Below are 27,984 nucleotides of genomic sequence, written 5' to 3'. Positions count from 1 at the left end.
GGTTGTCATGGGTGCCACTGAGACGTGTGCCTCCAACGGCCAGACTAACAATTTCTTTGCTTGAGCCCCAGGTAAAGAGGTAGGGTTGGACTGTACCCTCAAAGATACCCTTTTGTGGAGGAGATTGATTCAGTGTGTTTTGAGAGGCTGATCTGTGCCATGATCCAGACAGGACTCGGGGACCTGGTCTCAGGGACCCCCAAGGCCAGCAGGGATAGAGCATAGATAATCAGAGCAGCATATCAGGGGGCCCAGGAACAGTGGGAGCCCAAAGGAGGTCACAGGAGATCATACTGAGTCAGTCACAGGATGTTCTCTAGGATCTTATCCAAAATGAACCCTGCAGGCTGGCAGGAGTCGGCCAGGAGAAGCATTTCTTTTAACTTTTTGTTTCGAAACAATTTCAAAACTGCTCTTCGGTATCCAAAAAAAATATCCTTTTAGGGCAAAAAAAAAAAAAAATCTAATATGGTATCAAACATTGTGCCCAGTTGTCACATCTCTCTGGTCACCCTCGGTCTAGAACAATTTGCAGCCTTTCTTTGAATTTCATGGCCTTGACATTTTGAAGATTACAGGGAAGTTATTTTGTAGACCGTCCTTCAATTTGGGCTTGTCCACGCCTTCCTTATGATTAGACCACTGTTATCCATTTTGGGCAGAAATATCACAGAAAAGATGATGTGTTCTCATATCCAATATCATTTGGAACCATGGCTGATGGGATCAGTGCTGATATCTTGACCACGATTAATAAGCACTGGGGAAGGGAGGTATTTTGAGACTATGACACATCCTTTCTTTTACACCACTTCTGCCTATAGAGTTCAGCAGCCACCAATGTTTCTTGCCTGGATTAATTATTACTGCAGTGATTCACAAATGGGGGTCCCTGGATACCTCAGTCGGTTAAGCATTTGACTCTTGATTTCTGCTCGGGTCATGATTTCAGGGTCATGAGATAGAGCCCCACATCAGGTTTGGGCTGAATGTGGAGCCTGTTTAAGATTCTTTCTCTCCCTCTGCTCCTCCCCACTTCCCTGGTTCTCGCTTATTCTCTTTCTCAAAAAATGAAATAAAATGAGAATCAAGACCTGTGAGATGTGTTCATTACAACTAGACTAACCTCTACTAGGCCCACTTCGTAGACACACATCTATATATACACACATAAACATACACATTTATATTCTGTTTATTTCTTTATCCGTGTGATAAATTTTTGTGTCTATTGGGCCATGGAATGCTCAGCTGTCTGATTAAACATTATTTCTCAGTGTCTCTGAGGATGTTTCTGGAAGGGGTTAACATTTGACTTGGTGGAGAGGGTAAAGCAGATAGCACTCCCCAATGTGGATGAACATCGTCCAGTCCATGGAGGGCTTAAATAAAACAAAAGAAGAAGAATGTTTGAATTGTGCTCCTTGGTCTCAGGCCTACAGACTGGGACTGGGACCACATCCCTTTCTGAACCTCCAGCTTCACGTTGAATTGACCCAAATCAATTCCTCATAATAAACCTCTCTCTTAGGGGGCACCTGGGTGACTAAGCCAATTAAGCAACTGATTCTTGCTTTTGGTTCAAGTTGTGATCTCATGGATGGTGGGATCCAGCCCTGTGTGAGGCTCTGCGCTGAGCAGGGAGTCTGCTTCTGCCCCCCTCCCCACTCATTCTCAAAATAAATCTTAAAAACAAAAACAAAAAACCTCTTTCCCAGTGTTCATCCTAATGGATCTGGTTCCCTGGAGAACCCTCACTAATAGAATCTACACATAGTAAGGAAAAGTTCACCAAGACCTGAATCCCAGTCCACCAGCACAGGTTCATCCTAGCTTTTTCCCCATTCCATATTTCATCCTCTTTCTCAATTGTCTTCGTGCATTTCTTTTTTTTTTTTTTTTAAGATTTTATTTATTTACTTATGGGAGACACACACACACAGAGAGAGAGAGAGAGAGGCAGAGACACAGGCAGAGGGAGAAGCAGGCTCTGCACAGGGAGCCCGATGTGGGACTCCATCCTGGACTGAAGGCGGTGCTAAACTGCTGAGCCACCCGGGCTGCCCTTCAGTGCATTTCATAATCAGTTCGGTCTTCCCGTTGCAGCTAATTCCCTGAAACAATGGGCCTCCTCCTGACCTGGATGCTCATGTGGGCTTGGCTCCTATGGGGCTGCCTCCCCGCACCCTCAACTCCAATGTCATCCTCATGTGTGGCCCTGGCTGACACTGGGCTGTCAAAAATATCTCCGCTTTACAGCCATTAAATGATTTGTTCGCACCACAGTTGTTTACTGAACACCTATTATGTTCTAGGCATGTTTCCAGAGGGTGGACATGAAACAGGAAGACAAAATTCTCTGACCTCACCAAGCTCACACTCTAATGAAGGTAGATAGACCACAAACCAGGTGGTAAGAAGTGCCGTGGAGAAAAGAAAGCCAGGAAAGATGATGAGGACCAGGAGACTGCTATTTTATATTCTGTGCTACCTTACAAAGATCACAAATAGTAACCTACCACTTAGATGAAAAATCACCTCTCTCTCACGACTTGGAATGTTTTCAGTGACAGCATCATTCATGCATTCAAAAAGTTCTGTAATTCCAAGCACAAGCAAAAGTGATATGTTTGAGAAAACCATGCTAAGAGAACTCAAAGGAGATGCCCAGAGTGTCACGAGACATGACAAAGAAAGGCAGAGATGCAAGTGAAAGGTTTGAATAAATGTTCACAAACCACAAGAGAAGAAAATAATTGTGGGGAGCCCAGGTGGCTCAGCGGTTTAGTGACGACTTTGGCCTGGGACATGATCCTGGAGACCTGGGATCGAGTCCCATGTCGGGCTCCCTGCTTGGAGCCTGCTTCTCCCTCTGCCTGTGTCTCTGCCTCTCTGTGTGTCTCTCATGAATAAATAAATAAAATCTTAAAAAAAAAAAGAAAAGAATTGTTTTGAAATAAACTTGTTCTTAAAAACAAGTGGCTGAAAATACCTGTTAAATATTTCAACTAAGTATAACCAGGAAGTCACCAATTTCACCTGCATCCCCAAATGTTTAAACTAGAATATTGGGCCAAAATTCTTTTAAATTTTTTCATTGGGAAAAGGAGGGGACAACTTTAGATTCAGGCTTACAGCCAATTCCATCACAAAGCCCTATCTCAAACACCACACACTGAGGAGTAGGGCTCATTCCCCAGCTGCCCATCATCCAGTCTCCCTCCTCCCCTGCTTCCTCAGGATGGCTGAGCTCAGGCCTCAGGGCTGAGCTGAAAGATGGACAAAGTTGATGGTGCGCTGGGGTGGTGGAGGCTGGAAGTGGGAAAGAGAGCTGCCGGCTGGGCAGGGGGCTCTGTGATCAAAACAGCTGGGATTTGCGGGGCAGGGGCAGGTCACTTACAAACTGTGTGACCTTGTTTGTACTTACTTCCCTGAGTCTTACCATCCTCATCTGTGAAAAGGAACTAATGGGGGACCTCCCCAATAAGGTCATAGTAAGGGTTAAGTAAGGTACCTCATATAATGACCAGTGCTTTGCATAGTAAAGGACGAGGGCCAGACATCCCAAGAAAGGAGAGAAAGCCTGACAGAAAACAACAGAAAAGAAAAACTGGAGAACATCACCACCACACATACACACTCACTCACTCTCCCTCTTTATGTCAGCTGCCCCTTCCTGTTCTGCTTCCCTCCATGGGCTCTGCCCAGGGACACTTCTGTTCTTAAAATTCTACACGAGCTGCCTCTTCATCTTCCTCCAGACCCCTACAGCCCCATGTAATTCCCCATAATAGTCTTGTCACTGTCAAAGTGTCTCTCCCACCAGCCTAAGGGCTTCTAGAGGGCAGGTGGTGACTCATCATCCCAACCTGGACACTCAGGTGCTCAGCAACAATGGGGTCAGCAAAGCAGCACCGGCCAAGCCCAGCAGGTGGCAGCAGTTCCCAACCTCAAGGATCCGGTAGGCAAGGGGCCCTCCCAGCCTGTGGGATGGAAACCCCAAACTGTCCCTAGGGGCTTTGGGATCTTTCAAGTGCCCAGCTTTTCCCTCAGTGCTCCTTTATAGGAACACTGCTCACTCATATTGCACTTTCTGGGCCAGCTTTGGGAAATTCACAAGAATGAGACCTGGTTCCTTCCTTTAAGATGTCCCCACATAATTAGGGGACAGACACCTGACACAGACCATAGCCATACAGCACAATCAGTGCTACAATCAGGATAAATACTGGTCTTTGTGGGACCACACAGGAGTCCAGCCCTCATTCTTGGGCAGTCAGGGATGAATTCTTACAGGAGGTGATGTCTAGTAGGGAAGGCATGAAAATTAAGGGCCAGGTGACTGCGGGAGGAAGAAGGAAACAGGGAGGAGAGTGTCCCAGGCCTGGAGAACTATGGCAAGTGCAAAGTCCTCAGAGGAATGTGCCAAGTGGGCATCAGGCATCGTGGCTGCATCAAGGGAAGGTGGCCTCCGAGAGGTGACACAGGGCTGGACCACAAAGGAAAGAAAAATCTCTATTGGGATATCAGGATTCTTCCCTTGGGGGCAACAGGGAAACCTGACTGCCATGTACAAGTAGAGTGCAGAATGCCACAGAGATGCCCCTTTGACTAAAGTGGGGACAGGGTTTTATAGGTCATTGGTGTGGACCAAATATCCATCAACTACCCACATTAAAGAATGAGGTGGGGCATCTGGATAGCTCAGATTAAGGAGGTTAAGCATCTGACTCTTGATCTCAGCTCAGGTTTTGATCTCAGGATTGTCATTTCAAGCCCTGCATTGGGCTCCACCCTGGGCTTGGAGCCTACTTCTTCTTCTTTTTTTTTTTTTTTTTTTTTAAGAAGGTGAATGTGTATTATGGGGACTGCCTGGTTCCCACAGGGAATAGGCTCTGTTCTCTCACTATGCCTGACCTTGTTCACACCCTTGGCCCAGAACACCTGGCCATCTCCTACACATCCCTTGAGCCTCAGTTCAAGTGCCCCCACTCTGGGAAGCAGTCCCTGATCCCAGGGAGATGGCTGCTCTGGGGATGTATGGCATCTTGTACAGCAGTTTCTATTTTAGCCCTTGCAGTGTTTCTGGCTCCTCTGTCTCTGCCCATCCCTCACCTGTCAGAGAGTATTCCATTCCAACTTCATCCCTTGTTTCTTATTCCATAGACACATGCATGCACACGGAGGCGTGTACTCTGTGGACTGTGGCCCACAACTTCCTCTTCATTCCAAGCCAGACTACTCCTGCCTCCTGAGCTTCCAGCTGGTGTTGCACATGAACTCCTCATTGACCATCTGCATGTCTCCCCAGATATCTGGGCAAGCACCTTAAATGCTCACAGGTGTCTGGTCTGAACTCCTCCCCTGCCCCTGGATCTCTCCTCCTCCAGGAGCCAGTTCTGCTTTTCTCTGTACATGCTCAGTCATCAGCACCTGTTGCTTCTAGTTCATAATATCTCTCATTGTCTTAACGTCTTTTTAATATTTTATTTTTTAAGTAATCTTTTTTTTAATAAATTTTTATTTATTTATGATAGTCTCACAGAGAGAGAGAGAGAGAGAGAGGCAGAGACACAGCCAGAGGGAGAAGCAGGCCCCATGCACTGGGAGCCCGACGTGGGATTCGATCCCGCATCTCCAGGATCGCGCCCTGGGCCAAAGGCAGGCGCCAAACCGCTGCACCACCCAGGGATCCCTATTTTTTAAGTAATCTTGACATCCAACATGGGGCTCGAACTCACAACCCCAAGATCAAGATCAAGAGTCACATGCTTGGGGTATCTGGGTGGCTCATTCCGTTAGGCATCTGACTCTTGATTTCGGCTCAGGTCATGATTTTGGGGTCCTAGGATGGAGCCCCGCAAGGCTGGCTCTGCGATCAGTGGGATGCCTGCTTGAGGATTCTCTCTTTCCCTCTGCTCCTCCCCCCAGCTCTCTCTCTCTCTCTCTCTCAAATAAATAAATAAATCTTAAAAAAAAAAAAAAAAAAAGTCACATGCTGTACCGACTAAACCAGCCAGGCTCGGCTCCCCTAATTGTTTTACTGTTTTATAACAAACATTCTTTTCATAATTGAAATACAGTATAGTAATATTAAATAAGTCTCTGGAACATCTTTGACCCTCCTCCAGGCCAACAGGTCTTGCGATTGTTCAGCTGGTCAAGGTCTCTCTCCTAGACACTACTTCTAGCTGTCCTCCACACTGCTACAAGCTCTTCCCATGCTCCAAGAACTACTTATGCCGGCTGCCTTCAGCCCGGACTGTTCCCATGAAATCCAGATCATGTGGGCAATGACCAACTTGCCCTCCCCAGTTTGGTGTAATGGGCAACTCAAAATTTATATATCCCAAACCCAAATCTTGATCTACTCTCACCCTCAACCTACCCCTCCTCCGGTTCTTCCTCAAACTTTGCAAGCAGTAACAGCATCTTTCCAGGGGTTGGGGTCAAAAACTTTGACTCCAATCATCCTGAATTCTTCTTTTTTCTCAGTTGGCTTGACCTCCATTTATTTTTTTTTAAGATTTTATTTATTTATTCATGAGAGACACAGAGACAGAGGCAGAGACACCGGCAGAGGGAAAAGTAGGGTCCCTGTGGAGAGCCTGATGCAGGACTCATTACCAGGACCCTGGAATCACGACCTGAGGTAAAGGCAGATGCTCAACCACTGAGCCACCCAGGCGTCCCTTGGCTCTACCTTTAAAATGTATGCAGAATATGACCACTTATCACTATCACCGCTGTCACCTTTATCCCAGCCACCCACATGATTGCGGTCACTTCCTAAATGGCATCCCTCCTTCCTCCCCAGAGCCCTTCACAGTCTACAGACACAGACTTAGGATGGTTCAATTTATGATGTTTTTGCCTTTACGACGGTGTGAAAGAGATATGCATTCAGTAGAAACCATACTTTGAATTCTGAATCTGGATCTCTTCCCAGGCTAGCGATATGAGGCGCGATCCTCTCTCGTGATGCTGGGTCGTGGCATCTGCAGCAATCACGAGGGTGAGGAACCTCTGCGCTGACAGCCCTCCCGTGCCCAGACAACCACTTTGCTTCTCACTTTCTGGACGACACTCAGTACATCACATGAGAGAGTTAACACTTTATTATAACATAGGCTCCGTGTTATCATAGATGATTTTGCCCAACTGCAGGCTAATGCAAATATTCTGAGCACGCTTAAGATCAGCTATGGTGGGGACGTCTGGGTGGCTCAGTGGTTGAGCATCTGTCTTTGACTCAGGGTGTGATCCTAGTTCAGGGATGGAGTCCCACATCGGGCTCCCCGCAGAGAGCCTGCTTCTCCCTCTGCCTGTGTCTCTGCCTCTCTCTCTCTGTGTCTCTCATGAATAAATAAATAAAATCTTTCGAAAAAAAAAAAAAGGCCAGCTATGGTGTTCTGTAGGTTAGGTGTATGACATGCATTTCCCCTTAGGATATTTTCAGTTTGCAATGGGTTTATCGGGGTGTTACCCCACTATAACTCAATGAAGATCTGTATTCTATACCCAGCAAACAGAGCAATTCTGTTAAAGCCCAAGATGGATCTCAGCTCTCCTCACGTCCCTTATCTGCTCCTGTGGCTGGCATCCCAGTCAGAGAAAAAGCCAAAGGAAGTGGTCACTTACAAGGCTCCTCCCCAACTTCTCTGACCTCACCTCTTCTAAGGTCTTCCTTACCCACTATGCTCCAGACATCCACGCCTCCTTGCTGTTTCTCCAACATGCAAGGCATGCTTCCAGCTCATGGTCTTGCACTTGATGCTCCTTCTTCCCAGAATGCTCTATATTTGCTCAAATGCCACCTTCTCATGGAGCCTGACTGGCCTAGTCGGTGGGATGTGGGGCTTTTGATCTCCAGGTTGCAAGTTCGAGCCCCACTTTGGGTGTAGAGACTACTTTAAAAAAGAAATCTTAAAAAAAAAAAGTCATTTTCTTAGCAAGGCCCTCCTTGACCGTTGAAATTATTTTGGAAACTTAGGAGTGTCTGGGTGGCTCAGTCGGTTGAGTGCTGACTCTTGATTCCAGCTCAGATCATGATCTCAGGGTCCTGGGGTAGAGCCCCTCTTTAGACTTGCTTGAAGATTCTCTCCCCCTCTGCCCCTCCCCCTGCTCACTCACTTTCTCTCTCTAAAATAAATATTTAAAAATAAAATAGAACAAAATAGGAAACCAACCTCAAACCTAGCATCCCCTACTACTACTTCCTACTTTGTTTTCTCCATAGCATATTATCACCACCTTAGAAGTTATTTATCTTCTCTTTCCTCTCCTAGACATGGACTCCATGAGGGCAAGGACTTTTGTTTGTCTTGTTTTCCACCATGTCTCCAAGATCTAGAATAGTCAGTGCACTGTAGATGCTCAGTTAACTTTTTTTTTTTTTTTTCAATAGGCTCTACACCCAGCACAGAGCCCACTCGGCTTGAACTCATGACCCTGAGATCAAGACCTGAACCGAGATCAAGAGTTAGACACTTAAACCAACTGGGCCACCCAGGAGCCCCAGCTCAGTTAATTTTTGGTTAATGGAAGTCAGATCCTTGATACTCTCCTCCTTGTCTGCACAATAAAGTTCAACATTCAAGGAAGGCCTCCCTCACTGGCTTCATCTCTTACCCATGCACACCCTCACACCTGAGTGCCACAGAAGGTTCTGAGGTTCTCCAAATGCTCCCCGCCTCACCCCCAGTGTCTGGGCACACTCCTTCTGTCCCGAACACCTCCACCATTCCCTGCTGCAATCTCACTTCTCCAACACCCAGCTCAGATGTCATGGCCTCTGGGAAGCCACCCAAGATGCCTCACATACTGAAACCATGTCTGTCTCTCCCTTTATGTTACATCTTAAGTGCAAAACAGTGGCTCGAGCATAGTTTCCTAGGTAATGTTTGATAAATGAATGAATGATTGACTGAGGGTAAGACCTCTAACAGAAGAGTTTAAGGTGAAAGGCACACATCTATTCTTTATTCATTTTTCATACTACCATTTAATATGTATATTAATAAGTGATGCGTGGTATGACACTGGGGCCCTCTGAGGGCATAAGCTGTGTCTCCCCCTCCTGCCCTCTCTCCACAGGGCCAGACACTGGGCTCTGAGAGTGCACCCATGACCCACCCCACCGATTCACCCTGTACACGGGAAAGCACTCCGGACTAAGAGTCAGGTAGCACCTTCCCGGCCACTCATTCTCTGTAACCCTGGCAAGTCTCTCTAGCAAATGAGTCCTGGTTGTGCATCTGCCAAATGGGGGGCACCACCAATGCTTGCTCTGTGGGCTGCTCAAGGTTGAGGTCTGGACAACTGGATAGGGTGTGGCTGCCTCTGATGCCAGGCGGCATCTAAGCTAGTCAGTCTCTGGCCAGATTTCCAGGGAAGGAGAGATGGCTGGAACAGTGTCCCTAGCCTGTCTGCCAGCCAGCTAACCTGTGCCCAGTCTGGGAGAAGTGCCAGGCCCAGGCACACTGGGCAGCAGGGGGCTGGCCCAGCTCCAGAACACCTTGGCAGCCCTGGGGAAGGGAAGAGGAAGTGCTTGGCTTGAGGTGAGGAGGGTCTGGGCCAGGACACAGAGGGGACAGCTGGGGGCAGTATATGGCTGCTTATGTCAACAAGATGCTGGCAGGGATCAGAACAGAAGCATCTGCTACAGACTAGCCCCCACCTACCAGCCCTCTACAGGCTGCTAAGATCTTTCCATTAGTGCCACAGTGAACTGGGCCCCAGGCTTAACTGCCCCCAGCTATAGAGACAAATAGGATCTCAGGCCTGGGGCTGGGACTCAGGGTTGGGATTGTAGGGAAAGGGGCAGGAGAGCAGGCTTGAGCTTAGATCTCCCTTCCCCAGAGAGAGAAGGGTTCCTGCGTCCCGCTGGGTGTGGACACTAAGGGAAACAGGGTGGTCACCCAGCATCAGACCTATGAACTGAGAAACCCTGGGCAAAGAGGGGCCAGAGCCTGAGTCTGGATGAGGTGTTGGGGGAAAGTGGGAAGGGTAGGGCTCAGAGGGTAGGAACTCTGGAGGAGGTTTTTGGCTGGCGGAGGTTTTTGGAGCGGAGTGCTAGAGGTTCCGAGGCCATAAAATCAAGGGGTTTTCGACCTCCTGCAAATCCTCAGGGATGTGAGGAGCTCTGGGGGTGAAGATCCAGGTGAAGAACGAGGGATGGGCTACTGGGAGGCTGAGTGCAGGGACGGAGCAGGGGCTCTGCGGCCCCATCCCAAGCAGGGAGCGCGCGGCGTAGGGCACGCGACACGCGGAACCGGGTCCCAGGGCTGCGACCCCACGGCGCCGGCCCGGGGCCCGCGGCGGAGCTGGGGTATGGGCGGGGCTGGGTCCCGGGGGGCTGGGGCGGGGCGGGGGCGGGGAGGCGGGGCTGGGCCGCGGTCCGGGGGGGCCGGGGGCGGGGCTGGGCCGGGTCCCGGGGGCCGAAGGCGGGGCGGGGCGGGGCGGGGCGGGGCGGGGGCCGGGGGGCCGGGGGGCCGGGGCGGGGCGGGGCGGGGGCGGGGAGGCGGGGCTGGGCCGCGGTCCGGGGGGGCCGGGGGCGGGGCTGGGCCGGGTCCCGGGGGCCGAAGGCGGGGCGGGGCGGGGGCCGGGAGGCCGGGGGGCCGGGGCGGGGCGGGGCGGGGGCGGGGAGGCGGGGCTGGGCCGCGGTCCGGGGGGACCGGGGGCGGGGCTGGGCCGGGTCCCGGGGGCCGAAGGCGGGGCTGGGGCGGGGCCAAGGCAGGGCGGAGCCGGGGCGGGGAGGCGGGCGGGGCCGGGGTCCCGGGTCCCGGGGGCCGAGGGCGGGGCCGGGGCGGGGCCGGGTCCCGGGGGCCGGGGGCGGGGCCGGGGCGGGGAGGCGGGCTGGGCCGGGGTCCCGGGGGCCGGGGCGGGGCCGGGCGGGCGCTGCGCAGCCGCGGGGCGGCCGCCGCGCATGCGGGGCTCACACGGCTGCAGCCGGCGCCGCTGCCACTCCCGGGAGCATGAAGGACCGAACCCAGGAGCTCCGCACGGTGAGTCCGGCCCCCCGCGCCGCCGCTCGCCGCTCGCCGCCCGCGTCCCGCGCTCCGGCCGCCCCCCGCTCGGCCTCGGCGGCCCCCGGGCGACGGCCCCTGCGTCCCCGGCCGGGCGGGAGGGAGCGGTGCGGAGCCGGGGACCCCCTCCGGTCCCGCCCCTCGGACCCACTCCGGGTCACGGGCTCGCGTGAGCTCGGCGCCGTGGGCCCGCGGGCTGGCGGCCGGAGCCCGGGGTCCTGGATAAACTTTTCGGCGCCCCCTTGTTTTGGGGGGTCGGAGGACGATTCTCGGGTGCCGGTGGCGGGACGAGCGCTGACCTCTCCCGCGGCCCGCGGAGCCGGTCCCGTGTCTGTCGCCCCACTGTGCCTCGTCATTGGCCCCCCTGTCCCCCGCACGGGTGTGGACGACGGCCGGGGGCGGTCCCCCGCCTGAGCCCCGCCGCGGGGCGCGCTGCGGAAACCGGGCCGCCGGGAGGGGCGCGCTGCTCGCGCTGGCGCTGTCCCGCGGGGCGCCCCGCCGCCTCCGTCACCTGTGGCTCCCGTCACCTGTGGCTCCCCACCCCCGTCGCGCTCCGGGTCTGCTGCCCACCTCGGCCCCAGAGGGGTCAGATTCTCACCCCCCCACCCCCGCCCCGTCTACCTTCCTGGCACCTGGGGAGCCCCGGTGGGCGCAGTTTTCACACCCTTCCGGGGTTCCTGGTCTGATTCCAACTTGAACCTATTTTTCCACCTGTGCCTCCGAGGCCCCTGGGGTGTGGCTCCTGGGGCGGGGTTTGGGGGGAGTTAGAGGCTGCGCAAAGGCTCTGACCAGAGCCCACCGTCTCCCAGCCCTGACATGCTCCTCATTCCCCCCCTCCCTCCTCTCCCCTGGCGTCTGGCGTCTACCAGACGTTCTCACCTCTGCCCTTAGAGATGGCAAGCCTGGGGGCGTGTGGGGGCAAAGAAGGAAATGAAGCCTGTGTTTGGGGGAGGGGGGCCTCAGGGCTCTAGACCAGGCTGACTCTTGTCTGATCCGCTCGCTGACCACCCTCCTGTCTAGCAGGTGCCCTTCCCACGGTCCTGATCTGGGGTTGGGGGCGGGGGGCAGGTAGCTCAGTGGCTGCGCAGAGCCCTCCCCCAGATACCCCACTTGCAGCTAGAGACTGAGGTCCTCTTATATGGAAAGTTTCAAGTGTACTTTGGGTTTTTGATACCCTGGCTTGACCTTTCCATCCAGAGGTTCCTTACGTTTGTGCCCCGTCTCCCCCATTATACCAGGCTTGTCTCCTGGGCAGTCTGGAGCTGGGATCTGTACTCTCCTGCCTCCATCTCCACCACCACCCCGCTTGCTCTGGCTACCAGCCCCCACCCTCCCATCAGACCATTTATTCCTGGCCAAAAGCCCAGCCCCCAGGGTAAACCTCAGGAGGTTTCAAAGGAAGAAGATGGTCCCTCATGTCATATATGATGTCTAAACACTTCCCCTGCCAGCCCTTGCGGTTGCCCTCAAGCTTCCTGTGCTACGTTGAGTCAAAAAGAATGTTATCTCGGGAATGAATAGCCATGTGGTGCATTTGCTGATGTTTGGGTGCCTGGTGGGTCAGACAAGAGTATATGTGGTAGGGGAACACAGTCCTTTACATGTAACAGGGTCTCTGGTTCATCAGCTGTCATCCTCGCTGCTAAAGGGGAAACTGAGGAACAAGAGAGCAAGTGGGACTCATGGTAGCTCAAAAGGAATGGTAGAGAAGGGCTTTGCCTAGTCCCAAAGACAGATTTAAATCTGTCTGGGACTGGGGAACCACCAGGAGAGCTTGGGTTGTAGGGAGCTTGAACCCAGATCTTTTGCTTTGGTGTGTGTCTCTGTGACCCCTCACCCCTCCCGCCCCCCACACCCCGACCGACATAACATAAACACTAGCCATGGTGGTCCTTTAGATGGTAAGGCCTGGCTTCTCTGTGAATTCACTGAGGCTTCCTCTAGACCCCACCCCTCAGGCATTCAGAACCTAGGGAGGCAACTGAACCCATTGCTGGGTGGCCCTGCCCATTGGGGGTTTCTTGCAGCCCACACTGGGTGGGGTGGGACAGTTAGTCTGGTTGGGGGGGCTGTCATTCCCACAAGTCTCCCTCTGGGCCTTGGGTTCCCACCTATGAAAGTGGAGATAATAAAACCTAAAGCCTAGTTTCTCAGGGTAAGGGGTGGTCACAGGTCTTCTGAATCTGTCTCTGTATTTAGGGGAGACTTCGAACCCCAGGCATCAGAATTCTCAGATCAGAATCCCCAGGAACCAGGAGGCCAGTACTGCCTGGGCTGGACAGAGGGGTGCTTGGGGCAGTGACTTGCACCACTGCCAGCCCTCCCTCCCTCCCCCTTTCTCTTTCCCCACCCAACGCCACCACATTTGGAAGGAAGGCAAGGGAGCTTATTTATAAAAGTCACACTTGGGGAAGGAGCTGGCGCATTTCCTCAGCGCTCTGCAGGCCAGGCCCAGCCCTCCAGCCTTCCCCAGCTCCCGCTTCCCATGCAGCTGATCTTTCAGTTGTACAGAGTGAAGGGATCATCGGGGGCCCTCGGAGATCAGAAAGGCAAGCCAGGGGCTTAAGAGGGGCAAAGACTTGCCCAGGGTCACACAAGCGGAGAGACTTGGGGCAAGGTGTCCCCTGGGCAGCCCTACCTGGCATGCAGATGTTTCCTTCCCCTCATTCAGAGGCCTCCCTGGTTTCCTTTCTGAGAACTTCTTGGAGCTGACCACCCATCCCTGGGCCCAGAGGGTGTTTATCTCTGTGCTGAGCCATGTGCAGCACATGGGGCCTGCTGAGGACAGAGGACAGAGAGGAGGGAGTGTTGGGGCAGCCAGACCCTGAAAGAAGCCTTCCTAGAAGAAGAGAGCCTGGGGTGGTCCAGGAGTTGGGGATAAATGGGAGGAGGGAAGGTGGTCTGAAAGGAGGGACCCATGGGAGTAAAGGCAGAGAGGTTGGAATGCCCAACAAGAGAGAATAGTGGGTGGTCTGATGCCCCCTCACTGGAGTAGGCCTGGGTGGGTAGGGAAGCCTAGTGTGCCCCTTTGTCCATCTGTTCCCCCTTTTCTCTCTCATGGCTGAGAAGAGACTGGGTGTCCTGGGCAACACCAGGGAGGTTCTTGCCTTAACCTCTCTGTGCCCATTTCATCACACAGTGGAGCCAGCCAGATCCGCCTTGCTGAGTGGAGAAATAGGAATATAAGAGTAGGTCTCCTTAGAGTTTCCCAGAAGAAACAATGGGTTAGACACATTTTCATCTGGGGTGCAGCCAGAATGACCTTCAGGGACTATCTAGTCCAACCTCCTCTTTCACAAATTAGAAAACTGAGGTCTGGAAAGGGCCAGGGTCACACAGTGTGTTGTGGGGTGTGGGGCAGAGGCCAGCTCCTCTCTACCAGATGAGGCTACCTCCTGGAGCTGCCCTGGGGCCCTGCTCAGTGGCAGGGATCTGGTGGAGAAGGGCATACATAGAATGGGGAGAGGGTGAGGGGATCAGACCAGGGCCGGGTGGGGACAGGGAGCCCCTCTTTCGTTCCTCGAGACCCAGCTTGACCTCACATACCCCTGACTCAGCTCTGGGTCTCTCAGCTCTAGTGGTATTGACTTTGATTCGTCATTTAAAAGAAGGAGGGGGGGAAAATAGCCCTCGAGGCAGACAACAGCAAGTTCTGCACAGGAGGAATGAATCAACCCTGTTGCCTGGCCTCCCGCCATCCATCCCCGGGGACTGGCCTGAAGGCTGCCTGGCCTTGGAGCCTCTTGGAGGAATCACACTTTTGTTTCCAGGAAGGTATCCTGGAATCCTGGAGCCTCTGCCAGGAGAGACCACCAGAGCTGTCTGGCATCCGCTAGAAGTTCAGGGCTTCTGGCCAGTGCAGCTTCATTCCTGAGTGCCTGGACCAGAGGCCTCATGAGGCCAGAGTCTATCAGAGAGGAGTAGGATCAGACCACTGATTCTCAACCCAGGGTGGAGTTGGCAGGGGGGGCTTTTTGAAAACTTAGCCTTACCAGCTCTACACCCCTAAATTCTGATTGGGTGTCTGTGGGGTAGAGCCCTGGAAGCTGGCTTTGCGGGGCGGTCGGGGGGGGGGGGGTTCTTTAAACCCTCCAGGGGATTATGGTGCTGGAGCAGGATTGAAACCACCGATGGATGAACAGAAAACACCACAACAAGTCAAATGTTGGATGGATGTGAGAGCAAGAGGAAGAATGTAGATATACCCCAGTTTCTGATTTAGGGAGTCCTTGGGAATGGGAAGTTTCAGAGGAGGGGCACAGGAGACGGAGGCAGAGCCCAGTTTGGGCCAGGTGGCTGGTAGGGTGCTCATATGGTGTCAGAGGCTTCCCTTCAGGGGCTTAATCTTGAAGATGTTTGCAGCTTGGGGCTTATGACCACCACTCTAGCTGCCACCTCAGGTCCCCAGTCCAGCCCTCTCTGAGGGCTGGCAGATTTCCAAGGGAGCTGGGGGCCTCATGATTCAAAACCATACGGGTGCCCCCTTTGTACGTGTCGGCGTGGTCCACCCTGACCATCCCAGGACATTAGGAGATGGCATGCCAGCCTAGTTCCTCCTTCCTTTTGGGTCAGGAGTGCATCTGGGCTTGGGGTTTGTCATTTCCTTAGTGTCCAGTGAAACCTGATTGGGGTCTTACTTAACCTTGAGGATGTCTCTAGAAAGGTGCCATAGGGCTCTGGCCTAGATGTGGATGAGGTTGCAGGGGGCAACAGAGTCATGAGCCATCAGAGTCTCACAAAGCCCAACAAGGATCAGAACAAATGAAGACATTAAACAGGAAAGAAGGTCCTTAGCTTGAGCCTAAAATCCAGCCAAGTAGACATTGGTGGGGAAGGGCTTGGGGCTTTTCTGGACAGGAAGTACTACATGATCAATTTTATTGATCTCTGGTTGCATTAACAGAGGTAAACCATGTAAAAAGAGGGAGGGGATGGCCAGCTTTTTGGTACAATTTAGAGCACAACCAACAGTAGATTCAGTTTGTATCATGTACAAACTCTATCATGATAGAGGTTGGACCAAATGAGTCTGGGGTAGGGGCTGCAACTTAGGGCCCTGAGAGGGATCTGAGGGAAAGGGAATGGTCAACTTGAGAAGAAAAACCCAGGGAAAGTGTGGACATTGCCTTCAGATCCCAGGGAGAGGGTACCAACAGGTTCTTTATGGCGTGGGGCCATGCCACAGGAAAGGGACAATCGAGGCAGGCCAGGGTGGGCAGATCTGCCCAGGAAAGCAGTGAGCTCTCCATCACAGGGGGTGTGCAAGCTGAGGCTGGCAGCTGAGGCCAAGGTGACTTTTCAGGTCCCTTAGGGCCTGAGAGTCTGTGGCTGTCGTGTCAGGAGAGATGTGAATAGTGTGTGGGAAACCGGAGGAGCAAGAGACTGATCTGGGGCAGCTGGGGAAGGCTTCTGGGAGGAAGTGGCATCTAAGGATGAGGGGAATGTCAGCAGGTAGGTTGTAGCGGCAGGGAGATGGGTATAGGTGGGGTGTGCCAGGGTCCAGGTTCAGGCTGTGGCAGTGAGGTGATGGGGGGCAGGGGGGCAGTGGGTAAAAAGTCCTGAGGAGGAAGAAGTGCTAGGACTTGGTAAGGAAAGGGTCCTCACGGAGAATCCCCTCAAAGTTTTGCTTGGAGTCACCACTGGTGTGACCGAGGCTCTAAGTCAGGCCCTAAACCCTCCAGTTGACTTTGGGATCAATCTGAATGGTACCTTCGGGGTGGATCCTGACCTGGGAGCCCCAGTCAGGCCCTGGCCCAGGGGTCCCCTTCCTCGGCTCTGCCTTCATTGCCAGAGGTCCTGGAGGAGACCGTGGGCATCTTTCCTGCCATTCCCTGACTTCCCAGAAACTCCCTGACTCCAGCCTCAGTTTTCTGAGAAGTCTGTGCAGGGAGCAGGTTGGAGCTGCTGGTTGCTGGAGAACGTATGTCCTTGTTTTACAGACAGGCAAGCCGAGGCCCAGGGAGAGACTCCAGGCCAGATCCCAGGGGTCTCTGGCAACGGCTCTCGTCTCTGGAAACTCTGATGCCCTTGTCTTTGGCTCTAGCCGGTCATTACTCTTTCTGGGAGGAGAGCTGGAAAATTCTCCTTCTGTCCTTTCCTGTCCATCCCTATCTTTGTTTAGACCCCAAAAAGACAGAGAGGGCAACCTGCTGAAGGCTAGCAGGCTGCCCCAGAGGGGGCCCTGGGCTCCTCCAGACTGTACTCTGCCTCAGTTTCTCTAACAAGTCCTCCTCCAGCTTAGCTCCTGTGCCTGGCAACGTTCAAAAGTGTGGAAATGGCCTCTAGAGTCTCTTTGTCTATAGGTGGGCCTGGCTGGGGGGAGGGGGCCACCTGGTAGCAGCCACAGGCACTTGTGGGAGCGAGGATTTATTTTAGCTGCTGGGGGAGGAGGTGTGATCTCTTGATGAGAGGGGCCTGTCAGAGCCGCCTCCATAAAGCTCCCAGCCAACCCCCTCTCCTGTCTGGTCCCACTCTGGTGGGGCAGTGGGACCCTGAGAGCCCCAGGGGCACAGCCCTTTACAGACCATGCTGTGCCTTCCCACTCCGTCTTAGCCTTCTGCAGCCAGGAGTCACTGTCCCCACCGCTGCCAGCAGCAGACAGACCCAGGGGCAGGTCCCTCAGCCAGCCGCTGTCTGCGCGGGGCACAGAACCTGTCCCTCCCCAGCAGCCTGCCAGGTCCCTTGGCCTCCGTCGGGCCCTATTTTGGGCTCTGACCCTGACATAAGAGAGATCCAGGTGAAGGCTGGTGCCCAGCCTGCTCAGGTGACCTCCCCCTGGGTGCTGAGACAGGAAGGGGTGTGACCAAGTCTCATCACCCCAGTCTGAGGGGAACAGTCCCACCCTTGGGACCCTGGCCCCTGCCCTTTCAGCATGGTGGGCTGCTCACAGCCGCGACTCCAAGCAGGTGAGGGTGAGGCTGATGGGGGATGAGCTTGGCCAGCACATTGGGAAGTTGGAGGTGTTGTGATTACTCTGCCCCCGGATGGGGGTGGCTTTTGTCCGGCTTCTCCCTGGGTGGTGGGGTGGGGCCTAGGGCAGGCCCTGAGCCAGGTGAAGACTGGCCTCTCAGGCTGGTCAGGGCCCAGCTCTGGGCCTGGCGGGACAGAGAATTGAGGTCTGAGGTCAAGAATGACGGAGGAAGGCATCCCTGGGTGGCTCAGCGGTTTAGCGCCTGCCTTTGGCCCAGGGCGCAATCTTGGAGACTCGGAATCCCACGTCGGGCTCCCGGTGCATGGAGCCTGCTTCTCCCTCTGCCTGTGTCTCTGCCTCTCTCTCTCTCTCTGTGACTATCATAAAAAAATAAAATAAAAATTAAAAAAAAAAAATGACGGAGGAAGGGATGCCTGGATGGCTCAGTGGTTGAGTGTCTGCCTTCGGCTCAGGGCATGATCCTGGAGTTGCGGGATGGAGTCCTGCATGGGGTTCCCTGCAGGGAGTCTGCTTCTCTCTCTACCTGTGTCTCTGCCTCTCTTTCTTTCTGTGTCTCTTGTGAATAAATAAATAAATAAAAATTAAAAAACAAAAATGACGGGGGGAGAGCTGAGTTTGCAGAGCTGCACACACACAGGCTGCATGCAGGCAGTATCTCTCAGGCCTGCTTGAGGTGCAATGGGATGGCCCTTGTGTCAGCATCCCACCTCTTTGGAGGCAGGTGTGGGTGGCACTCAGGCCTCTCACTCCTGACATACCCCCCCACCAAAGGGAGCTTGGGAACTTTGAGCCCCATCCCAATTAAAACCTTTGGGACCAGGGACACCTGGGTGGCTCAGTGGTTGAGCATTTGCTTTTGGCTTGGAGCATGATCCTGGGTTCCTGGGATCGAGTCCCATATAGGGCACCCTGCAGGGAGCCAGCTTCTCCCTCTGTCTGTGTCTCAGCCTCTGTCTCTGTGTCTCTCATGAATAAATAAAATATTAAAAAAAAAAAAAAAAGCTTCAGGACCAGAAAGTAGAAAAGGCTGGTGTCCAGGCAGCCTGTCTCAGGCAAGGTCTGTGAGTTGGGGCCCCTAGCCAGGGAACCAAGCCTTCCCAGCTGTCCCCTTGGGTGAGAGCCATGCTGGGAGGACCCCAGTCCTGTGGGGAGGGGGCAGGCAGCTGGGCCGGGGAAGGAGTCCCTGGCCTAGAGGTAGAGACTTTCCCCATCACCAGCTCGGCAGGCAGGGCTTCTGTCTTTATGCTGGGTCCCCTGGGGTCCTTGAGGTCTCGCTGTGGCTGGGAGCTGAGGGCACAGCCAGACCTCATCCCTGCTAAGAGGACACAGGGCAGCAGTGAGGGCCCTGGACCTGAGCCTGCAAGCCTGCAGTATGTGGATGCTGGGTAGTTTATGGTCCCAGGTCCAGCAGGACCCTGTGGGCCTACCAGAGTTTTGCTCACGTGTACACACCCCTGTGCAGGCCAAGGACAGCGATGATGATGACGATGTCACTGTCACTGTGGACCGGGATGGCTTCATGGATGAGTTCTTTGAACAGGTGGGAACCAGCACACCCCACATCCTCGAATACTCTGGCAGACCTTGGTGGGGGGCCCATGTCTCACCCCCACCCCACCCGAAGCCTGGTCCAGCCTCTGCCCAGGGCCCACGGGCCTCCAGCTGGATCTCCTCCTGACCGGCTGGCCTTGGTGTGCAGGTGGAGGAGATCCGAGGCTTCATTGACAAGATCTCAGAGAACGTGGAGGAGGTGAAACGGAAGCACAGCGCCATCCTGGCCTCCCCCAACCCTGACGAGAGTGAGTGTGTAGGACTGAGGGGTGGCTTTCAGGCCTCCTAGAAGGCGCTGCTGTGGCGGGGGGGCAGGGGAGGGTGGCTTCCTAGAACCCCAGCACCCACACTGTGTGTCGCCTGAGGGGTACCTGGGCCTGGCCCTCATGGAAAGCTTTGGGGAACACAGCTGGCCGAGGCCCGGGGTGGGGGTTAGTGCCTGGGATCCCCTGTTGGACCTGGGTCTCACACAGGTTTGTGTGAGTGGGGCGGCCGTCCTCGGGCCAGCCCTGCCCTCTCCAGGTAAGCCGGGTGGGTGGGTGCTGCCCAGCTCAAAAGGAAGCCTCTCCGCCCAGCCCCTCCCTTTCCTGAGCCTCCCCGGGGGAGCAGATGGCAGCGCTGAGCCTCAGCACCGTGGGAGGGCAGGCCGGCCAAGCAGGAGGAGCTTCCAGAAAGAGCTAGCAGCCCTGGCACCTGGCCCTGGTACCCCAGAGCTGGGCATTCTCAGGGCTCCAGGAAGTCACCTTTCTCCTTCCGCACAGGGAGCCTCTGTGTGTCTGCGTTCCACTCTGTCCCCACACAGGTCCCCCTGACCCTGCTGTCCCAATTCCTGGGGAGGTGTTGATGACTACACTGCCCTGTGCCAGGCTGACAGCATACAGGCCTGAGATTCCTTCCTCCCAGCCTGGGGGAGTCAGTGACAGCGCTGGGGGCCCAGGCCCATAACCTGGGCAAGTGCACACTGCTTCTGCTTGCTCACCTCCTCTCGCTGCTCCAGCGCCTCTGGAAGACACCAGCTCACGGAGCCCCAACAATGCAAGGGGGAGGGTCCTAGCCATGGGAGGGCCAGGGGAAGCACTCAGGGATGGGTTTCTCCAGCAGGGCCTTCCTATCTGTGGCCCCTCAGCCCCAGTCCACTGGCACCCTCAAGCCCCCACAAGAAATCTCTCCACAGCCCCTAAAGTGTGTTTGAACCTGAGGCCAGTGCCAAGCTAAGCAGGTGCAGTGCCAGGCCCCTGGAAAACAAAATGAGTCCGCAGGGAGCCGGGAGACTGTCCTTGGAATGCGTGGGAAGGAGAGAGGGGCTACCCAAGGCAGAGCACACATTCAGGGTGTCCATCACGCGTTGCCCCTGCCCCCAGACATTTGTTGGGGATGGCAGCATGTGACATCTTATGTCTTTATGTGCATGTGTGTCTGAGTTCGTGTGTGTCCCTCCTGATGAGAGTCAGAAGGGGCTACCTGTGGGAACAGAGTCCTATAAAGAGCGAGGGCATTCACCTGCTGGAAGACGGGGTGAGCACAGGGCAACAGATGCCTGTTCATTTATCTTAGCTGCCTCGTGCCACCTTCCGCACAAAGTCTCCTCGCGTCGTACGGTCAGTAGCAGCTAGTTCAGATTTGCCACCGTGAGTCAGGACCAGCCGGTGGTCACTGATGTAGGGAGGGGGCTCCCCGGTACCGGTTCTAGAGCAGAGGGAGCAGTTAACAAGGAGTCACCGGGAAAGGTGGCAGCAAGCAGGGGGCTCTCCCGGCCGAGGCCTGCTCTGCCTTCCCTGGGGGCCGCCATCCGGGTTGGGCTATTTTGGATCTGAGCAAAAGAGGCAGAGACGTCAGAGCAGCTGGTAAGTTTCCTTTGTTTGTACGAATGAAGCGCCTTCCTCCGCTCCTCGAAGCCCCCCACCTCCCAATCCATTTAGTAGGTGCCCACCCAAAGTAACTGCTGTAAATGCCCTTCCAACACCCTCTAGGAGAGGGCCAGCCAGCCCCAGAGGAAAGCAGATGGTGGGTAAGAAAGGCCGAGCAAGAGCTCAGTCCTGGTTTCTTCCGGGAAGCAGAGTCCTGGGGTTGCCCTGAGCTGGGGCAGGTTGCTGAGGGAGGCAGCCACCTTGTCCCATTTGGCCAGCTAACCCCTCACTGGGGTGGAGCAAGCTGGGTACCCCCACGGCCTCCGCCAGCTTTAGAGAGACAGTTCAGCTGGAACAAGGGCCAGAAACACTAGGCTGTGGCCATCCCCCAGCTTTGCCGTCACAGGACCAGCCACCTGCTGCTCTAGGGCCACCTGTGTGCCAGGGGGCCCACATCCCTGAGGTTCTTTTCCATCAACTCCCACACAGGCCAGGTGCCTCATGCCCCCATCCACCCACTGGTACTCGGCAGTTGGTCTCCATTGAGCTCAGCACCTGGAAAGGGGGAGCAGTGACTCTGCATAGAATAGGGTCTACCCCACCCAAGGTGCTCAGTGGAGGGGGACCCACTTCAGCCTCCCTGGCCCCTGGCTCTGTCACCCTGGTGGCTGGATGCTCATCCCCCCAGAGCTACCAGGTAACTCTAGGTAAGCCCGCACCCCCCCCCCATCCGACTCAGGCAAGCATCAAGTAAATGTTCCCCAGTGCCAATGCCAGCATTGCCAGCTGCTCCACAATTATTTCTGCCTTAAATTTAGACCCGTCTGTTATCCGCAGGGGGTGGGAGAGCCAGAGAAGGAGGAAAGGAGGCTCCTCGGAAGCAGCACAAGAGGGGGTGAGGCTGCAGCTCCTGTGGCCCCAGGCCCAGGGCTGGAGGGGCAGGCAGAGCCTTAGCCCGCGGAAAGGGGAAGGCTTGGGACCTGGGCCTGCCCGCGGGCTGAGCCTGAGCATCAGGTCACAGGGGGAGCCCCGGGTTTACCCTGTCCCCCTTCTCCCTCCCCAGAGACAAAGGAGGAACTGGAGGAGCTCATGTCTGACATCAAGAAGACAGCAAACAAAGTTCGCTCCAAGTTAAAGAGTGAGTCTAAGCTCCAGGCCTTGTCTGGGCAGTAGAGGGGCACTCTGGGCCCGCTTCCCTGCGTGGCCCTGGGGTCTTGCTGACTCTCGGGTACATTAGGTCTTGGTCTCCTTTTTGTGGGTGCCGTCATGTGCCCACTCACAGCTGCTTCCTGGCAAGGCTTGTCTGGGGCCAGGCTCGGGCCGTGCCTTGGGACAGATGCCTGAGGCTTCAGTGAGGGAGTGCCCCCCCCCGCCCCGGGCAATTGTCCCTCACTTCAGCAAGAGGGGGTTCAGGGGGCGGTCAGCACTGCCTGGTCCTGCCTGGAAGCCCTGGTGTGTTTGTGTGAGCACAGGTGCAGAGCTCCTGCAGATCGGGGCCACTAGACTGACCCTACTGGGTGTGGGCCCTCGTTGGGCACATGGGATTCCTGAGCAGAAGGCATGGTGGGCCTGAGCTGCCCAGCCTCACACAAGCAAGCACTCACACGCACAGCTTGCTGTGTGCCGAGGCCTTGCAGATGCCTGTGCGTGTCGGCCCCCATCAGTGCCTGGCGCTCCTGCTTCCCCCTGCTGCCCACAGACCCCCTCACAGTGCATACTAGACCCTCTCCTGGGGAGGTCCCGAGCCAGATCCTGGCTGGGGATGGGGATGGGGAGGGGACATTGGTGAGGGGACAGGTATGGCTCAGCAGCCCTCCATGCCTCCAGGCATCGAGCAGAGCATCGAGCAGGAAGAAGGCCTCAACCGCTCATCCGCAGACCTGAGGATCCGAAAGACACAGGTGCTGCGGGTGGGGCTCTGGGGCGGGCCATCGGGCACCGGAGGCCCTGGTGCCCTGCGGGTCTGGGCCTGACACCTGTACCCCCAACTCACACCCCCAGCACTCCACGCTGTCCCGCAAGTTTGTGGAGGTCATGTCCGAGTACAACGCCACACAGTCGGACTACCGCGAGCGCTGCAAGGGCCGCATCCAAAGGCAGCTGGAGATCAGTGAGCTGAGGGCGTGGGGCTGGGGCCGAGGGCGGGGGCGGGGCTGCGGCCGAACCCTGCGGAGTGTGCAGGGCTCACTGAGACCCCTGCACGCAGCTGGCCGGACCACGACCAGCGAGGAGCTGGAGGACATGCTGGAGAGTGGGAACCCCGCCATCTTTGCTTCCGGAGTGAGTGTGAACTCCCCTCACCCCGTACCCCTGCTGTGTGTCCAGAGTGCTGGGGCTGGGCAGTCTCTGGACACGCCACCTTGTGAGGCAGGTTTCAGAGAAGGCTGAGCCCCAGAGGAAGAGGGACCAGACTGAGGCCACGCAAATGACGTGGCAAAGGTATAATTAAGACCTGTCTCCTGGTTCTTCCCAACTGGGTCTACTTTCTTGCTTCTCCTGTTTGCCACTGGCCAGGGGCTCCTACTACCATCCTCAGGGCCCTTTTCCTCTCTTGGGAGACATGGGTGCCCTTGGCCATCTCTACATTCAAGTGAAGCTTGAGCAAGCGGGGACGGCATCCTGGAAGAGGTGGCACACAGGGATGAAGGCAGCTAGGGTCTGTGGGTTCCAGGAGAGGAGGGAGGGGCAGTTACCCTGTCTGGGAGGCTGACCGGAAGGAGTGGGGAGAAAGGTGGTTCAAGGCCTGGGTCCTTGGGGCAGTCAAGTTGGTCTCTGTACAAGGGTGGTGAGCAGTTACTGTGTGGCAGGCACAGGCGGGGAGTGTCACTAGCCCCACGTTAATACTGAGAAGTCCAGCTCAGATGCCTTTGCTCTTGGCCTGCTGTCCTGGCCCTGGCACCCGTCCCTACCCCCTGGAGCAGGCTCCTGGGTCCCAGCCCACTGCTCCCACCCTCTAGATCATCATGGACTCCAGCATCTCAAAGCAGGCTCTGAGCGAGATTGAGACACGGCACAGTGAGATCATCAAGCTAGAGAACAGCATCCGTGAGCTGCATGACATGTTCATGGACATGGCCATGCTTGTGGAGAGCCAGGTGAGAGCCTCGGGCCCCACTGCCCTCCACCCGCCCTGAGCCCACAGCAGCAACCCAGGGCTGCACTAACCCCTACCCTTTTTGCCTGACATGCTGCCCTGCTGGGGAGGGACCAAGGCTCCAGGTAACTAACCACCCCCTGTTGAAACGCCTCCAGGGCCGTGCCCATCTGAAGGACCCCATCCTCTGCATGGCTCTGCTACTGGGCTCTGGGTGCTGCATGGTCCTGCATGGCCCTACACCCAGCCTTGTCCTGTCTTATCACCCGTTTGTCACGTGAGCACTGCGGACAGCCACTTTTCTAGGAGCTGGACATCGAGCAGTGACCAGGACAGCTGAGGGCCTGTGCTAATGTGTGTTGGGTGAAAGGCAGCATAAGTAAATGACAAATGGAATGTTCTTGAGTTGTGCTGGGTGCTCAGGAGATGTTAGGAGGAGGCAGTGTGATAAGGCAGTGGTCCTCCAACTGGATAGGGCCCAGGAATCACTTGGCAGGCTTGTAGGTTTCCTGGTCCCTATGCCCAGAGCTTGGTAGGTCAGAGTGGGGACCCGTGAATTTGCATTTCTAACAGGTTTGAGGGGGATGCTGATGCTGCTAGTCCTAGGGCCACACTTGGGGTAACACTGTAAGAGTCCCTGTGGTGGCCACTTTGGATGGAGGTGGTCAGGGAAGGCCTGAGGAGGTGGCATTTGGGCTCGGAAGACTTCCCATGGTGTGTGAAGAGTGGGACCAGCAGCAGCACAGTCCTGAGACTGGCAAGACCCCAGCTCATTGAGGAGGTCATACGGCTAGAGCTTAAGGTTAGGGGAAGGGGGTGTGAACAAGAGGGAGACGGCGGTTCTGGGCTTCTGGATTCTCTTCTAGACTGAGTATGGGCATGGTATGAACTGAGTCAGGAAGCCGGGGGGCCCCGAGGAGGCTGCTGCTGCCATCAGCTAATAGACCTTGGGGATACGGACCCCAGAGGAAGCAAGCAGTGGACTTGAAGGGAGTGGTCATTTTTCACATCGCTGCTGCTGGGGGATCTTGGGCAGCATCATGGTTGGAGTGGCATCTAGGGGCTGCTGGGACCAGATGGCTCAGAAGGGCTACAGGGGTAGGCAGGGTATCTTAAATGTTGAAGACGGAAGACAGAGCTGAGTGGAACCACCATGCCCACGAGGAGTGGCACCCTGTGCAGAGCACCAACTCCAGGCCCTGCCTCCTTCCGCCTCACTCCTGGCCCAGCTGAGCGCCCTTTGCATGGTCTCTACCCCCTTGGCTGAGATTGCATGGCCAGTTCCTCCCCAGGATGCCTGCTCCCCAGGGAGAGGAGGAAGCTGCCCAGGGAACCTGGCCCGAGGGGTACAGGTGAAAGGTGGCACCCCATCCTTATGCCTCCACTTTTCTTTCTCTGATCTCAGGGTGCTTTCCCAGAGTCCTGCCCTGAGGGGGACCCCCCTGGAGCTCACGGACACCGGCCCTGCAGGGGGAAATGATTGACAGGATCGAGTACAACGTGGAACATTCGGTAGACTACGTGGAGAGGGCTGTGTCTGACACCAAGAAGGCTGTCAAGTACCAGAGCAAGGCGCGCCGGGTCAGTAGCTCCCCTCTGCCCGTTAGAGCCCCAAGGTCTCTCCCCACACTTGACTCCATCTGAGCCCTCACCCCAAGTTCTTCAGCTCCCTGCCATCACCGCCTCCTGGGTCCATTCTGGGCGGCACCTTCCCCAGGTCCAATTTTATTTCCATCCTCCGGACCCCCAGCCCTCAGTGCCACTCAGGGGCTCTTCTCCCTTGTGTGCCCCACTCCTCTAAGCTCTGACCCAGCTCTCAGCCTCAGCCTGTGTCTGAGGCCACTCCTTCCTGCCTCCCCCATGCAGAAGAAGATCATGATCATCATCTGCTGCGTGATCCTGGGCATTGTCATTGCTTCCACCTTTGGAGGCATCTTTGGATAAAAATCATCCCACCTGCCACTCTACTCCGGATGGTCTGCCCTCAGGAGGCCCCCTGGCTGCTGCTGCCTTCTGGCTGGGAGCCCCTTCTTTCCCATACTATCCTGCTCCTTTCTCTGCCATCGGGCCCTCCATACCCACCCCACCCTGAGCCGTCGTGTGCATGATCTCTGTGACCGTGTGTGTCTGTACTGAGGAGCCGGTGGGGTGGGGCAGGTCAGCAAAGAACAGACTCAGGCCCTGGCCCAGGCCGCCTCACCCTTCCCAGGTAGCACTGCCCAGGGTAGCCATGCTCCCCTCTCCTTGCCTTCTACTCCAGCCTGGGGTCTGCCCTCTCCTGGGACCAGGACTCTCTCTGGACCCCAACCTTGCCTCCTACTGCCTGGCCCATCTGCCCTGACCTCTCCAGCTGTCCCAAGCCGAGCCCCCTGAGGGGTGGGGACCAGCTGGCCACATGGTGCTGCTTTTCAGGTTAGGGGAAGGGTGGCCCTGAGAGACAGCCCAGCTCTAAGCCTCTAACAGCTCATCACTGCCAGGGAGGCTCAGGGTGCTGTGGCCAGGTGGCTTTTGGCTGTGTCAAGACCGGGCTCCCTCCCCTGCCTAGGGGCAGAGTCCAGCGGGTCTTGGCATTTCCCCTTCCCATGTTCCCACAGCCCCAGGAGCAACCCCTTTGGGCTCTCCCTGACCCCAGGTAACATACTTCCAGAGGCTGTCTGGTGCCTGGTTTCCAGCCACCCTTGGAGCTAGGGAAGCAGATTGAGCCCAGAGGGCCTCTGCCATAGCCAAAACCCACACCCTGGGCCAGCCACTCTTCCCGGCAGGCCTTGGTCAGGTTCTCAAGCCATCGTGCGTTGCATGTTTGGGACAGTGGTCCCTGCTCCCTTGTGCTCTGGGAAATCAGACTTACTTCAGGCCTGCAATCACATCCTGCCCTTGCTGTCCTCCACTGACGTGCCACGTGGGTGTCTGGTGTCTGGGATGCAGTATTCAGCAGCCAGCCAGGGAGGAGCACCTCCCTCCTCCCCGTCTTGGGGGCTTCTCAAGTCAGAAATGTGCCCCTGCCCGAGACCCCTCTTCCTCGTTGACAGGCTAGGAGTATGCATGCGAGTGCATGCAGTAGGGGACGGGGCCCCATCTGTGCCCTGCCTTCCCCTCAGCTCTGCTCCTACCCAGTGACTGTGACCACTGTCCGTTGTTGCCTTCTCTATCAGCCACTTCCCTCCCCGCCTTCACCCCTTCACCAAAGGTCTTGGTACAACCAGCTGCCCATTTTGTGAAATTTTTATGTAGAATAAACATTTGTATCTGTACCGTGCCTCTGCTGTAGATTTTTTGCTACCAGTATCCTAGCCTTAGAATTTCAGGGTGAACGTGCACAGCACTAACAGGAAGGAGGGGCCCGGAGGGGCCCAGAGGGCCCCTCCACCCCAGCTTAAAGGCTGATGATGCCTGTTCTGTCCCGTGGGCCATATCCATACCCTCCTCCTGCTTTTTCCCAGAAGTCACAAGCGATCCCCAGATGCCCCCAGTCTTAGCATGCTACAGCCCACTAGTAACCCTGAAAGCTGGCCCGATGGACAGCTGGTGCAGCTC

General features: G+C 55.8%; 1 protein-coding gene across 2 annotated transcripts; it reads left to right on the top strand.

Moving 5' to 3' along the window:
- Nucleotides 1-10,886: 10,886 nt before the first annotated feature.
- STX1A (syntaxin 1A) lies at nucleotides 10,887-27,701 on the top strand. Of its 2 annotated transcripts, none has more exons than XR_012035930.1 (10): nucleotides 10,887-11,006; nucleotides 19,421-19,498; nucleotides 19,658-19,757; nucleotides 22,420-22,494; nucleotides 23,184-23,257; nucleotides 23,358-23,466; nucleotides 23,563-23,636; nucleotides 24,314-24,451; nucleotides 25,856-26,031; nucleotides 26,317-27,701. XR_012035930.1 is itself a non-coding variant. In XM_072837466.1 (10 exons), the coding sequence occupies exons 1-10, from the start codon at nucleotides 10,977-10,979 to the stop codon at nucleotides 26,392-26,394; spliced, it is 867 nt and encodes a 288-aa protein (XP_072693567.1). In that variant the 5' UTR covers nucleotides 10,887-10,976; the 3' UTR covers nucleotides 26,395-27,701. The 2 variants fall into 2 exon arrangements, 1 of the variants encoding a protein (XP_072693567.1); XM_072837466.1 differs by having other exon boundaries at nucleotides 25,921-26,031.
- The last annotated feature ends 283 nt before the right edge of the window (nucleotides 27,702-27,984 follow it).

Source organism: Canis lupus, chromosome 8 (genome assembly GCF_048164855.1).
Source record: "Canis lupus baileyi chromosome 8, mCanLup2.hap1, whole genome shotgun sequence".
Lineage (NCBI taxonomy): Eukaryota > Metazoa > Chordata > Mammalia > Carnivora > Canidae > Canis > Canis lupus.
Note: the sequence above shows the minus strand (reverse complement) of the source record. Positions and strands in the feature narration are given on the sequence as shown.